Genomic DNA, 16,801 nt, shown 5'->3' with positions numbered 1-16,801 from the left:
TGCGTCTCTATAGGTGCACATAAAAGAAGCGTCGGAATTTACTTAAATTTACATCTCAAAATAAGTAAAATAGAATCATGTCATCAACTTTACAGCTAATTTAGCTGAAGTTGACATTAAAACAGACACAATATTTATTTTTACATGTTAAAAGATGTAATACTCTGTCATCATCCAAGAAACTACGGCATGTTTGAATTTAGTGTAAATTTCATTTTTCTAAGAGTGTATGATTTACAAAACTTGTTTGTTAGTGGTTAAATAAACGGTCCCAGATTTCAAATTTAGAAGGCAGCGACAAATTATCGTCAAAAGGCATAATAATTACACTCACATCGATTTCTCAGATAATGGCTTAATCGATTTACCAACTCAGGATTAAATAAAAGATTTATTAATCTTATTAGTTGCTGTTTAATTTTTAAATTTTAAAAGACAGCTAAAAATATCAATTCTTTAGAAAAGTGACGTTGTAAAATAGGTACGAAATTTTCAGAACTGGTTTTAAAAAGGTTTCCTGTTGATCATAATCATAGTAGATCTTAGTAAAATACACAGTTAAAAATATTTTGTGAATTTACATGTTTTTTCATGCACATATTTAGCATATTTACATTACAAAACTAAGCGGTTTGTAAAAATACAGTCTTGTTCAATGAAAAACTAAATTAATCTTAATGTAATTTTACATCAATCATGGTATTAAATCAGATTTTTGTTTCAACTGATATCTATTTCATAGTACTATCGGTTTACATGTCGTAAGTTTCATCTTTTCTTTTTGTGTAGTGGTTTTTGCAGATTCTAATTAGAAAATAAATTACGGGTGTCACCTGATCGTTCAGATTGTTAGAATGTTCAATCCTACTAGATATTTATAACTTAATTTAATCTTAACTGACATCTACTGGCGAACGAATTTAATTAGAAGAATAAGTAGGGCGAAGGGAGTTAAATGAGGTTCACTAGACACAACATTAATTCGAGCGATATAAGCAAAAAAAAACACGCACATTCAACTGGTTGGGCACGATGCGGTTATTCAAATGGCACCAGGATGCTACCCGAGAAACCTGACTGATTAATAAAAAGCATGCCGTTATTTAATGATAAACTCTCGCCGATGGAATCACAAAGTGTCAGTTGGCGATGGTGTAGTGGTTTTGCTTCAGTTATTTGAGAAGCCCACGTTCTCAACCAGTTTTCCAGTCAACAAGACACAGAACAACCTATAGGTCGAATGACAACTTGAAAGCAGTAAAGCGATACTTAGATGTAGCAAACACGGTACAGCAGTGTGGTATTAAAGTAAATAGATTACACTCCTAAGTGGACTCCCAGCGCACGGGACGGATGCTAAAAGGTGGATTAAAATAATTGCCCCCAGATCCTCACCTGACACTGTGAGATGCTGACTGTACAAAGTGGACGACCAGAGAGGAAAAAAGAGCACATTCAAGGCACGGATCTTGATTGTCGCAAAAGATCGGGTCGGTCACGGTCGGAATACCACAACCTGATCGTCTGTTTTAGCTCACCGATCGACGTTTAGAGATTTACTTCAAGCACAAGCGCCTTCGGCATGATTATTTCTTCTTGGCGTTGCCGGCGAACGAGTCAAGGACGAATGAATCAAGCAGCAATAAAATGCTGCAGAAAATCAGAATAGTTGCCCACACGGTCAAATCTTCGCGAGTACAACCTGGGCGGTTTGAAAGTTGTTCTATGACACTTCGCAGTGAATAATAAAGAGTGGACTTGGAGCTGGGAAAAAATATTGCTCAGATATCACCGGATGCTGTGTATTAAAACTTGGTATCTCCTATAAATCAAAATTCGAAGTGCTAGTCTATATAATTATGATAATTGATGATTGGTAGTAGCTATCAAATTTTGCTCTGATTTGCTATGAACCAATGAATGAACTACAACCAACACTCGTTCAGTGATTTTTTTTCGTGCCGGCATAACATTTCGTAGAATATGAATTTGATCAGGTTGCGGTTTTCATCTCAGTAGCAATTACGCACCTCGTGTGGAACGTAGAAATATTGTTTCCGCAATATCTATAAAGTCAATAAATTCCAAACGATGTTTTGTCGGTGATTTTGAGCTTCCATCAATCGATCAACAAATGCCATGAAAGTAGAGAGCCAAGTATAGTTATGTAGGTATTTGAAACAGGTTTCTACTGGAGGATAGAGTTTAGAGATCAGTGTTGAAGACTTCATACTTACTGTATGACGAAGTTCCTTATAGGGCTTTTGTATCAATAGTTACTTCATTAGTAGTCGTTAGTCGCCATGTTATTTTGCCGAGTACTAGATTTTCAATCAACGAATTGTGATAAGATCGAACATAATCGATTTGCTTCAGCTCTAAAAAGCAATACCGAAGAAAAAATAGTTCGAAAATTGTGCAACAAACGCGAAAACTCGAAGTGAATGCATCTATTTTCGCCTTACCCTGAAAGTTAACTTATCGAACAGAGACAGCAGATCTCACCCTAACTAATGGTTTTCGTATATGAGACGACTACTGGAACAGAGATGAATGAGGATTCCGCTACCCTATGAAGAGTTGGCTCATTACCCCTCATGTAATTTTGGAATTGCGGTTCAAATAAAATTCATCTGAAGACTCTGTAATGTTTATTTTATTTACTCCACCTGTTTCTACCTCATTGGACTTCTACATGTTTTCTTAACACTAGAAAGCCCGGAATTTAGTATATACGTATATTGCCCAATACCAGTTAAAATGGAAGTGAGGAAGTCAGAAAAGGGGACGGGTATAGTGTGATGGGTAAGTCGATGCCATTCACGCAGCCTGGGTTCGATTCCCAACCCCGCAGATAGGGTCAGAAAGTTTTTCTGGCCCGAAGAGGCGAATGACCTTAAGATTAAAACCTCTATAATCGAAACAAAAAAAAAGTCAGAAAACTGTTGTAGAATAACTAATATGTATAGAATTTTATTTAAACAAAATTTTCTGTACATATTGTTTTTCTATTTGCAATCTAAAAGTCAAAATGGTTTCCTTGGGCAACCAAGTCTAGAGTGTGAATTGGTCATCCAAGTAAATAGTTCTCTAAAACCAATTGTTTGATTCATATCTAAAAAAAACATTAGATTAGAAAGCCGATTAATGAATATACAGGTTTATCCAGAATTGAAATAACAAAATTGAACATTTTTATTTGGTTTTATAGAGACAGTCTTATATTGGTACCCTATAGATTTCATGACCTTCACGAAAGTAGTTGGATATAATATAAATTTCGAAAAAAAAACTGTTTGGCTTTTGAGGTTTCGGACGCAGTAGGCGGACTGTATAATGAACGAAGTGGAGTCTTCGAACAGGCCAAGTGTTTGCTATTCAATATGCTGATTATAATAATTTACGAGCAGCTCATCGACACGCAGTGCTCAAATCGAAGAGGACTGAATGTCGGTGTGTGGGCAATTGATGCCTCATTTTTCACATTGATTTGTAACGAAATAGTGAACAACTCCATCTAAATTCATGTAAACCTGTTGAAAAGTTGTACAACCGGCACGGTACGTGGGACGACATACGAGCATCCGAACAGTTTCTAGTTCACAGTTTAAAAATAGTATTTCTCTTTTTAGGATGGATTATATTAAGCATCGAATTACGCATGTCAGATACAGAACCAATCGTGTTCCAAAGACATCTTTCCATTGCCCAACCCCACCTCAATGAAATATTTGCATCAAATGGATACAATCATTAGAGAGAAACTTTCAATATGATACATCTGAAAATCATTCTGAAAAACGGTCCAAAATAAAAAGCTAATTATATGAAATCGGAATTCTGAAACGGATTATCATTTATATCCAAACTGATACTTTTACATATTTCTCCATTCATTATTTTCAAACAAGTGTCAGTTTTTACGGTATCAATTCACCGAAAGCATTTTCGCCGAATACCATTCCGCTGAAAGTTGTTTCGGGAAATTTCTCCGAATGGATCGTTACTTTACTTTGCATATATAAATAGAAACCGCCAAGGTCATGCTCTGATAACCGAAACGGACCGAGCAAATTTGCCTGATAGTTACAACAAAACCAAAACCAACACAAAACCAATTTTGTAATAAGTAAAATCATGGTGTTACCCTAGGCTTTGTATGATGAGCTACAGGGCGCGTATCCCCGCTTGGCGGATGGGGGTGGGAGTCAATTTATATTTCGCGTATTGACAAAGTCGGACCATACCGAGATCGATCGTTCGCTTATAAAAGTAAAAAGATGAAAATTATTATGTTATCTGGATCGATCACGGAGTGGACAGGACTAATACTGTTTGAAATTGACAATAGGTCATTAGGTGGTTTTGAGCATTCTTATGCCTGGAATTGGTCACCAATTTGAATTATCTTGATCCAGTTGGGATTGATGTTAATATATAACATTCGTCCTGAACTGGTGAATTTAATTCAAAAAAGATTACTAATGTTATCAGGAATAAGAGTAAATTAACCTCTCATGAACCGTCGAGGAGCTTTCAAACCTTTCCGATCCGGTTCGGTATCGGTACTAATGTTTACAAATGTCAATGACGGCGAAACTGATTGATCAGGTGTGGATACACTTTCAAATCACGAGAAGTTTGAATGTACCTAAACTTCTTTAACTTTGACACAGATGTCACTTTCAAACTGAAAGTGTGAGATGTGTGTTTCTGGAAGAGAGCGGTTCACGTGGACCATTTCATACAATCACACCTAGTATTGCTTTGCGAAATACATGTAGTTCTTGTTCCCTGGATGCGTGCTCAACACTATATAGCCCAAACCTAAAGTGCTCAAAAGCAGTCAAAATGATTAGAGTCTCTCTTAAAAAAAAATGACAGAATAACTAAGAGCTAGTGTAGTGTGCCTTAGTGCATATATCGTTAAATAATTAAAAAAAAAAGATAACAGAATTTTAAGCAATCCTTCCATTGTTTACATATTGTGACTTTCCTGGGCGGTCTAGTGTTAAATGCGCATCTTTGCATTATATAATTTGACAAGCTCACTAAAACCTGATTTTATTTTATTTTATTTTCTTGACGAAAAACGAGCCTGTTGAAATAAAGGATTAGCATCGAAGATTTAAGACCAAGAAAAAAGACCCTAAAATGTCCCAAGAAAATGAAGAGAAATAGGTATTTTATGTAATTACCTAACTTTTGGTAGGTTATGATAAAAGAAACGTTATGATAAAAGAAAAAGGTAAATGCACTACTATTTTTACTGTCAATTTTATTATTATTATTATTATTATTATTATTATTATTATTATTATTATTATTATTATTATTATTATTATTATTATTATTATTATTATTATTATTATTATTATTATTATTATTATTATTATTATTATTATTATTATTATTATTATTATTATTATTATTATTATTATTATTATTATTATTATTATTATTATTATTATTATTATTATTAGTATTATTATTATTCTTTTTCCTTTATTCTTGATAATCTATCAGCTTGAGATATGAGCAGGTTTCTCCGGCATAGTAAAAAACAATGGAATGGGGAAAAGGAAACGTAACGTAACGTCGACAAAGATAGAAACAGATAGAGTAGATTAGAATGGATAGTGTTAGTAGACCAAACTTATCTACACCTATTTAGGAACTTCAAAGTAATAATCGTAGGTACCGCTTCAGACATAAAGGACTTTATAGGAAGGCAGGGCCAAGACCGAAGCGGATATAATGCGAAATTTTCCAAAGTTTCATCGACGAGGACATTTAAGACACAGAAGCAGTTGGTAGGATGACAAAATATCAATACTGTACAGACGCACGACTCAATGATTTACTGGTTACAGGGTGAAGTACACACTTCCTGCCCAAGTGACAAACTCTCTGGCGAACTTCCAATAGAAGATATTCGTATCTTTCGTTGCAAATTGATAACCATAAAGGAATCTGTCGCTTGGGTTACATGCTGGAGGGAACCTATCAATTATAGGTCGGTTTCCTCCTTCGTTACTAGTGTTCATTTGGGCACCATAGCCTAGTTCGTCTGGTATGGAAAGTGCGGAGCGTTGTAACCACCCCCCTCGATCAGAGTAGCCCATAAAGGGAAAAAAGTAAAATCAAGGTATTCAATATGCTCGGAAGTTTTCGAGATTAATTTATTGAAAGCAATATTTGTAAATCTCTTTGAATGGCCCGATTTTCACTTTCTTTTCTGGGAACACAGCAACAAAAGGGCGGGTTTTTTCGTGAAAATCGTACTTTTGACTTTAAACAACCACCAAAAATTAACACTAAACATACCAAGACCGGTCAAATGATGGCTCGACTAAACCGTTAGTCGGGTTCCGATTTCGGAAGTACCGGAAACAGTATTCAAAAACTCCCAAATCGGACCTCGCATCAATTTTTCAGAGACGGATAAGCCGATTTTCACTAATTTGTTGATTCAAATAAAAGGTATTTTGGGTATTGCTATTGAATTTTATTCGGATTCAACTTCCGGTTCCGGGATTAAAGCATGAGTGCTTAAAATTTCAAATTTTTGTAGAGTAACGATGCCAGAAATGGGAAAAATATTCAAAACTGATCACAAAATTATTCCAATTTCTTGACCTTGTTAGTTGATGCCTACCAACTTCGACTATATCGGGCCTCGATTTCTGGTTTTGAAAGTACCGGAACCAATGATGAAAAAAAATGAAAAGTGTGGATTAAAATAGGTTTTTTACTTTAGTTATGCGCAAAGTCTAAAGCGTCGCGAATTTATATTTGTTCCTGTTGATCTATGTACCTTCGAAAATATTCCGTGTGATAGCTTTAAAAATTTTCCCAAGATTGTTTAAATGTATTCCAAACAGATATGAAACATAATTATTTTTGTTCTCACTTTTTTTCAACAAATAATTCCTCAAAAGCATGTTTGTATATTTAGTGTTCAAGCTCAATTTTGTGGATTACCGAAACCAACATGGAAATTATTGTTCCTAATCAAGGTTGTGTTGAGTATTAGCTCTATAATAAAAATATTGTATTATGAGATCATTTGAATGACATGACAAAGGTATTATCACACTACTAGGTGGGTTCGAACTTGAAATAGTCAATATGCTGTTTTTTCAATAATAACTTTAATTTTTATTATTATTTCGCTTCTAACATATATTTTTCATACATTTCGTAAAGGAACAAGAAGTCAGGTCATTTGATCGGGCATGGTACAAATAGGTATATATTGAGTGTTGGTATGATTAGTGTTAAAAAAAATTCTAAAAATCTAGAAAAACTTCTACTCTATATATACTGCTTCGATTTGTTGACTTCTGATTAGTCTGCGCTGAGACCGCAAATCATGATTTTTAAGAAGCGTCCTGAAAATTACCTCTTCACCGACTTATTTCTCAATATTTTTCAACGAAAAAAAAAAACAAAATGTTCAAATGATGCTTTGTATTATGCAACACGTTAGAGTTTGTTTTGTTTTTTCGTCACTTAGAGCCTCTGATGAGTCATCATAGACACGTGCGGCCATGAATTGTCGTGATGGAATACGACACCTCTTTCGACGACACGACCAGACACTCCGAAGAAAAATCAGCAATAAAACTGTTCGCTAACGATTCACCGTCAGTTACCACAAATCTAGCGACCCCTTGTAAATGATAAAAATAATCTTCTCGAGCAACACTGTTTAAGTTGCTATGGACTAGTTACCAAGGAACCCCAAAACAAATAAACATGTTTTGAAAGCGGTGGGATAGTTCTATTAGTGTTAAAGTCGTCGGTTAATCTTTGTCCAAGTTAAGCAGAAATGCATTTAAATGAACTCGATTTTCGGAATTTAATCGAAACTATGGATGAAACCAACGAACGAGGACAATGATCTGCTTCCAGCGATTCATCCGTACACTTCAACTGCTAGCTTTTCTGGGCAATAGGATTCGGTGTAATATGCCGGTGTCAAAATTGTTGGTTGATTGCGCAGCAGTGGAAACAGTATTTCACTTTGTTGGCCACTATTCGAGAATTACTAGTGGAATTCCACAAAATCATTTTACCGTACGTTATGCAGGTACCGCAGAGCACTAGCCTCGCTCAGCTCGTTGTCGGTCATTTCCATGTCTTCCTTCTCACACAACGGTTTCAAGTCAAGACCTGAATTTTGAACTTGGCTTTATAAAAGACATAATTCATACTCCTCAATTTTTACATTCCGCTCGAGTTAGGTAAATCCATTAAAATGTTCCGTAATATAATAACCGATCTGAAATTTATTTTGTTTACATTCATCTTGCCTTCGATATGCAGTAACCAAGGTTATGGTGACTGTTATTCAAAATCAATAAATATATCAACTTGTGCTGCCAGTTTAAAAAAATTCACTAGCGTTTTCGATTTGACATTTCCAGTTACTGAGGGGTAGTTAAATTTACGATACAGTTTTGATAGACGAGCGGCAGGTCGTGTCGTCGCCTCTTCTATTGGGAATTTCTTGACGTTTCTGCTATATAGATTTATTTTTTTCATTAGTCCTGGTTTGGTCACCGTTTGAAATGCTTCACCGCACTTTGATCACGATTGTTTTTCTGCACAATATTGTTGACATACTTCTCATCCCCAGTCATGATACGTAAATGGGTGAATTTCATTTCGTTTACTCAACGCTTCGCATATGGAAATTCCATCCATAATGCTTTTTTTGTGCTAATTGGTGTGGCACCCAAACATCAAGCTTATTTTTGATGTATAATGTTTACGACGAAACTACATTGCACGTGATTAGTTATTACAGTGTCGGGACCATATACAAAATTTACAATTTCAGTTGTTTAGCTGTAAAAGGTACCGAATCTTCTCTTTTTTGACTTCCATATTTAACATCCCTTAACTCACAACTGAATGCAACGAATAAATAACATGCTTAGTTAACATGAGCACCATAAGAGATAATTACCACTCATTATATTCTTCTTTAAATATAGTGCACATTGTGACAAAGATAGATACGCTTACAGTATGAAGAAATGTTCATGTTCATTTTTTGCATTTGTTCGCTTACACTTAATCAACTCAGCTCCCGTAAAAAACCGCCTGCTATCATATGCTCAGCTTCAATTAATCTGTTTCATTTGTCAGTATGCATTGCTCCACTGACCTCTACGTGACAGCACGTGTCCGTCTGTTGTACGCAAATCATTCGATTGCATTTGAATATAGGAGGAAGATTTGAGGTCAGCTACCAAAGCCGAATAACCGAAAACTTTCAATTGTGTACATTGACTGCTCAAAGCGTTGCCAATCTAGTAGTAAACTGCTTCTCATAAAGAGAGAAAAAAAAGATGGACCACCAAGTGGTCAAATAGTAGGCGTGTGCAAATCCCTAATTTGCGTTCAATAGAGCGTACGCAAGGGGATCCAAATCTGAACTTATTCTACAAATGGATTTGAATTCGAAATTAGCGACGGACATTGATGGCCATCGAATGCAAGAACCGGGCTTTCATATTTGGCAAGCCGGATGACATTGTCCCATTCTGAACGGCTTGTGTTGTGTAGTGTGAATGATTCATAGCAGACATGTCAGATTGAACAAGCGAACCTGACGGTAGAACGTAGATATTTATTATCTTGTAATTTGTCACACCTTGCATGTGGTTGGTTGCATGACATTTTGAAACTGACTGACAAGGTTCCATTTTCGTTCAAGGTCCGTTAGTTCGACGATACTTGCATGTTTTCCAAGACTCAAATGTCAGTCACTGGTTTAAGGTCGGATTTACGATTTAGTTAGTGCGACCGAGAAATTAAAATTAGGTTAACTGCAAATTCAACAGCTCTGTGAAACTAACAGCGATGGATGAAAACAAACAAGAAAATTAAATTAAAAGTATCGCGTCTAAAGCACTCGCGGTAGTACCTAACCGCAGCGGAAAATAACACCATAAATAACATCATTATGTTCCGGGTACGCCTCAGAGTGCCTCTACTATTAGGCTTGTTTCTTTGTGTATGATCCATCTCTTTTGTCTGACGCTACCTGGCATCAGAGCCTATATGGCATCAGTGGATATAATAAAAACCACGGAATCAGTCCCGGTGTGATTCTCGGGTGGAAACAGTTCAACTGTGAGAAGAAACCATATAATAATGATAAATAAAATAGCAAAAGCTTCAATCACATTGCAGTGAGGTACAATTTTTCTGATGTAACAAAATTTAACAATTTTTTTTGTTTTTTATTTTAAACAATGTTTTATATCATGTGTTTAAATGCTGTTTAATAATATATCAAGTTAGAGTTCGAACTCGCTTCTAATACCTTAAAATAATCTTCCAAATAAACTGCGAGCAGATGTGCATCGACCGAACTACCTTGAATCCGGGAGAAAGGTAAAACTGGTTATTTATAAACCGGCTTCCAGCAACCTCTCATCTGCGTGTACCAACCGTGAACGCATCCACCCGTTCGGGCTGCAGAATACCGATGAGTAATCCGCGTACATTTATTCAAGTTTCAGCTTGCTTCGGTTGGTAGTGAAAACTGCAGCTAGGCATAGCAGGCGGAAAAGTGACCTCATTTTCTCGCACGAATTTCACCCCATCTTCTCTATCAAAGTACTCATCTGCATAAGCCGAGTAAAAGAAGAGACCTTCGATGCAACCTTGCTGTGGTTTCAAGTGAAAGCGAGATAAATGGATGGCGAGATTTGTTATCGACTTCATATTGCTCTTCGGTCCAATCTCATAGTGAAGCGTTTCATTATGAAATAGATAGGTTTTCCAACAAACGTTATTAATAACAGGAAGATTCCACCTAGTCACAAAATGACTTAATTAATGATACTTGCGAAACTACCGGCACTTGAAAGACGAAGTGTAAACTGATCAAGTATCTACCAACAGCAGAAGCTGTTGTTACCTAATACTGAGCTAGTAAGTGTTTAACTTCGATACACCCAAGCCCTCTGCTGCTGCTGTTTTCCATTGATACCGCTTTTTGATCGTAATGGCTTAGGATTTTGGCTTGAAACGCCGTAACAGCTGAAGCAAACAAATGGTCGATATTGATGGACTGGAAACAATAAACTACCGAAGTATTATAAGCAAAGCTGTTCATGCTCATGCTCTTGATGTTCCTTGGTACAGTTAGCAATTAGGTTAAGTAATGCTCCGTCATTATTCGCCATCCTTTGCTTAGAGTATAATACCTAGTCTTCGGGAATTCTTATTGCTTTCCATATTCATCCGAAATGGAAACGGTTCATTCATAACGAGTGTCCAAAGGAGCTGTCAAAGTCTATAACAAAATGACGGACAGGAAATATCAGGAACTGAAACGATAGCAGAGTATTTTTGTATGTATTATTTTTATATCAGTGATGTTAAATGTAGTCCGAGCCGTTCACTATTCGGCTATATTTTAGTGGACGATACTAATATAATATGGACAGTGGACAGTAATTATAGGGGAAGAGGGGCAAAGCGGGGACATTTTATTGCGCATAAAAATTTTGATTTTCATTAGTAACTAATAACCCGATCCAAACCTACTTTTATCATAAATAATCGTTACGTTAAGTAGTTGTTCAGAACGATCTAAAATTTTTTGTCGGTGCTTCTTAGGATCTCACGATAATGCCGTTTACATAACCAAATTTTGAAAAATATTCGAAAAACCAGTATTCCGTCAACAATTGAAAGTTAGAAAATTATTTATTTCATTTAAAAGAAAAGTTTAGAAATTACATCGAGTAGAAAATTATGTTTTTCTATACCATTCGGTCGAAAACTGAATAATTAAAAAAAACGTTTACAATGAATACATATAATCTTTTTTGCGCATCTAAATTGTATCAGTATGATTTACCAGAGTTTGCACAACCTTGGTGTATACACAATTGAACAAAGCATGCTGTGTGCTAGCCGATGGCGTTTTCTTCTTCTGTACCAGCACGTACCGATGCGTACCGGGTTTGCATCATTTTGTATGACAGTTTGGAAGTTTTGATAATCATTGCCCTAAAATTTAGGAACTGGAAATCGGATCTGGATGAAATTGCACAGTATTTTTTAAGACAATGAGAGCTTTAATTTGAATCATGATTTGTGAAAATCAGTTTAACCGTTGCTGAGAAATCAAAGTGAGTTCCGTTTTTGTAGCTTTACCTCACTATTACGTTCGGAAGCGGAAATAGGGTACTAGTTGCTTCAAAGTAGATTTATATATCGACCAACTAACAAGGTCTGCTAATTAGATAGGAATTTACCAGTAAATTTTATAAAAATGTGCACCTCGTTTCGCAATCGCTTGTGAAAAAATACTCATGAAATTGAAAATTTTTACTAATCGCACTGTAATACCGGAACCGGAATCTGGATCAACTTTTTGGCGACTTTTTAAAGAACTTCAAGACCTTTCGTTTGCATCTTAGTTAGGAAAAATCGGCTTAGAAATTTCCGAGAAAATTGAATGCGCAAAGATCTCAATTGAATCTCAAAGATCTGCATATATTGCCCTGTAATTACGGAACCGGATGTGGGATCGGGATAAAATTCAATTTGGATCAATCTATGTGACTGTAAGACTTTTCATTTGAATCTAAGTTAGTGAAAATCGGTTCAGCCATCTGTGAGAAAATGTAGTGATATTATTTGTCACATACACACATACATATACACAGACAGAGACATTTGCTCAATTCGTCGAGCTGAGTCGAATGGTATATGATATTCGGCCCTTCGGTCCTCGGTTCAAAAGTCGGTTTTCATTGTGATTTAATAGCCTTTCTATATGAGAGTCGTTTAATCAGGTTTTTCTTCAAAAGGTGATCTTCCGGTTAGTCCTGGCTAGCTCAATAGCAGAGCAATTGTATGGATCAAATAGCGGATATTATGACATTTCGGTGGTTTCGTGTCGTTAGATGAATTGTAGCAGGGCGATGCGAGCTTTAATTCTAACTCTAACGGATCAATCTTACATAGGTTTTGATAACGAAGATTATATTATTAGTGTTGATCGTAGATTTGTGGAAGAGATCTTTGTACCTTTTAAGAGGAAAGCTGCAAGCAGTGTTGGTGATTGCCGAAAATTTGACAGAAGCTGCTATATTGCTATCTATATTGTATACAACATTTTCAATCCGGTAGAATATGCTACAAGAACTCGAGTCTCTCAATGCATGAACCGTGAGAGAATTTTGCTACATTTCTTCGCTCCACTTCATACTCTGAGTATTTCACGCCCTTAAAAAAATTCACAGTCTGATAATGATCGTTGCTGTGTGGAATTTCCCAAGAGAGAATCGCAAGTTGACAATTATCGCAGAAAATCGAATCGATGTTTCAACTTGATGATTCTCATACTAGGTTGCAATATTTCAAAACCCTTGTGTGGAGCATTCACATACATTTTCATAGACACAACTTATACAAAGGTTATATGCACATAGTTAGAATAAGCGGCAATAGTAAAATGATTCTATCGCAATTGTCAACTGCCTGTATAGAATCGGATCGCGAAACGAGAATAAGCGACCGTTTGTTGCTTCAGAGAGGATCCCCACAGCAGCGTACTAACCTTTGATTCTCAGAAATGTCATCGAGAGAAATTCACTCTCGCACTGGTGTCGATTCTATGTTAAATGAGCCATGCCGGGTTTTTGTTGTTGAGATGATTTTCGTTTCTGTTTGATGGCACTGATTCAATCGTTGAAGAGTTGCCAGTGAACGTTCTTTGATACGATAAAAGCCATCCTTGGCTGCAAGCATGAAATTGACCGTAAACTCTACAAAGACTAAGTGTTGGCTATTAGATGACGAGGCAGTCGACGAGTTGATATCGATATCATGTAATTTTTTTGATTTATTTAATTTATTTACTTTTCATCTGAACTCATATAGTAAGGCCATACAAGCGTTGTGAAAATTGACTTTTCAACCGAGGAACGAAAGGTTGAGTGCTATATAACACATGAGTTGAAAAATCCCGGGCCTAACAAAGAGAACACAATTTTTTTGGTTCACAATTAACTTTATTCATCAACGTAATCTCCATCCAGAGCAACGCTGTCATTCCAACGTCGCTCTAACATTTCAATACCCTATTTGTAAAACGATTAATATTTTGCCTCAAAATAGGCCTCACTTCCAGCGGAAACCTCTTCATTCGTGCGAATGTTTCTTACCGGCGAGCATTTTTTTCAGGTCTGTGAACAGCCAGTAGTCGCTGGGAGTCAAATCCGGCGAATACCGTGGATGTGGGAGAAATTCGAAGTTCAAATCATGTAGTTTTGCCATTGTTTTGATTGACTTGTGACACGTTGTGTGTTGTCTTGATGAAACGATTTTGCATTCTTTGCCAATAACGCTATATAATATTCACTGTTAATGGTACTTCCTTTCTCAAGATAGTATATATATTACACTACGCACAAATTCTGGTTTGTTACGTTTAAACATGGCCAAACACTTCTTATCTGCAAAGGTACTAAATTTCTAAATTACACGGTTGTTAAAATGTGCTCTTATTTGTCATTGAACTCTGCATGAATAAAAAGTCCCATATCCTATTATTGAATTTTATCAGAATTCGACATCCGGTTCCGGAAATTTTATTTTCGAGAGTGTTAATTTATATAATAGAATGTAAAGATGAGCAAATTCCATAAACTTAGCCGGTGAATTATGTTATCATGCTAGTCTCATTAGCTGAAGAACAAAAGCAATCACTTTACCGGTCTTCGATTTCCGGTTTAGGAAGAACTGAAAGTATTGTTCGAAACACATCGCAATGGAACTGTCTTTGATTTCTCAGAAATTGCGATTGAAATGTTTGACTTAACTTTGCACCACTTTGCAGCTTTTAAATAAACCTAAGTTTATCTTCGAGAAATTTAGGCCAGTGAGAAAAGTGCGATTACGTTACTTAGTATGCCATTATATCTCCGAAACCGAAAGTAACAGTCATTTGAACTTCAAACTCAATCAAAGGCACAATAGAAGCTTTCAAACAAGTCTAAGCTTGTTAAAATCGATTCAGCCATATCTGGGAAAACTGAGCCCTAAAAAAACAACGCACTTAGTCGGCATTTATAATATTATATCTCCGGAACCGGAAGTGCCGGCCATTTGATTTTCGAACTTGATAAATAACCTTCCAGGCGCTTCCAAACGAGTCTATGATTGTGAAAATCGGTTTAGTCACCTTCGAGAAAATTGAGCGATAAAAAATTTTTTGAAAGGTGTACGCACACACACATACACAAAAACAGTCGAATGTTATATACCACTATGGGTATCCGAGACTCTGTTCGAAAGTTGGTTTTCCAGCAATTTCATTACCTTTCTATAGAGAAAGTCAAAAACTCTAAAAAAGAACCTAAATAGATTTCTTAGACAATATTGAACTTTCAAATGAAAGGTCTTATGAAGTGTTAAAAATTCCAAAACGTCGTATGATTGACGACCCGAAAAGGTACGAAAACTGCCAACCAGCGATCTTGATTGATCTAGCTCTAATATTGAAGGTGTTTAAATATAGACTCTGATTGTGATTGTGTTTAAATATAGACTCTAGTACTAGTAAGACAGATAGTTTTAAATTTTTATTTAGCTTGGATGCCTTATATACAATTACTTTATATGATCTAAATTAGCAAACCATCTAATTCCTATTTGATGGTTTGTAGCATATGTACGTTCACTATATCAATTACATTTTCTGTAAAACAGTGGGTGTGGGTTTGGCTGAAGTAAATTACACTCAGCACAAAACTTATTATCCTACGCAAATACATTAAGCATTTAAGACACTCTAATACCATGGCATTAACGATGAACTATTTATCTTTACAGAAACCTCGCCGATCAACACCTGCTAAAAGGGAACGTGCTGAATGACAAATGCTACCGGAATTGAAACGTTTTTACTCAAACTGATGGGACTTGGTCACTTTCCAATTTGCCGTAATGAGTTAGGGGATTAAAAGTTATATGCCGTAAAAAGGCAAACGAATGTTGGTGCCTTCAGAAACGTTTTTCGAATATCGCGCGCGGATATTGTGATAAAGTGGTTTTTGTTAATAGATCAAAAAGATAACCTGAAAACACGATTAAAGCAGAGATTATAGCTTGGTGATAAATTTACGAATGAGATAGGTTAGGTAGCGGCACAAAAATGTCCGATATCTGTGATTTCGAGTGGTCTAACAACCGGTTCCGGCACAATTTAACCATATCGGATCTGAAGGGCTACAATAAACATGAGCCTGCAGACCGGCTCCGGGCTCTGAAAGCGCTAAAAGAGCTGATTGGAGCCAGTATGGATTATGCCCTGAAAGATAAATCCTGCTTTCAGGATGACGAATTTCTGTACCGGTTTCTGTATGCACGAAAGTTCAACGTGAACGATTCGTTTCAACTTGTGATAAACTATCATGCGTATCGACAACGAAATGGTTCACTCTTGCAGAGGCTATCGGTACTCGATGAGAACATACAGTTGGCACTGCGGGATGGATTTCCGGGTGTGTTGCCCAACAGGGATCGACGGGGTAGAAAGGTGTTAATTTTCCTAGCAGCCAATTGGGATTATTCGTCGTATTCACTAGTCACAGTGTACAGGGCAATGCTACTGTCACTAGAAAAACTACTGGAGGATAAGCAGAATCAAGCCAATGGATTTATTGCAATTGTGGATTGGACAAATTTCACATTCCGACAATCGTCTAACTTAAATCCCAAGGTTCTAAAATTGATGATAGAGGGATTACAGGTAAGT

General features: G+C 36.2%; 1 protein-coding gene across 1 annotated transcript in view; it reads left to right on the top strand.

Moving 5' to 3' along the window:
• Positions 1-16,801, top strand: part of LOC131430158 (clavesin-2-like) — a 53,961-nt gene that overhangs the window by 21,265 nt on the left and 15,895 nt on the right. The window contains exon 2 of the mRNA XM_058594883.1: positions 15,877-16,795. Coding sequence (XP_058450866.1) covers positions 16,199-16,795 — 597 coding nt within the window. The 5' untranslated portion in view covers positions 15,877-16,198. The remainder of the gene's footprint in view (positions 1-15,876; positions 16,796-16,801) is intronic.

Source organism: Malaya genurostris, chromosome 2 (genome assembly GCF_030247185.1).
Source record: "Malaya genurostris strain Urasoe2022 chromosome 2, Malgen_1.1, whole genome shotgun sequence".
NCBI lineage: Eukaryota > Metazoa > Arthropoda > Insecta > Diptera > Culicidae > Malaya > Malaya genurostris.
The sequence above is the reverse complement of the archived record's forward strand: the minus strand, read 5'-3'. Positions and strand labels throughout refer to the sequence as shown.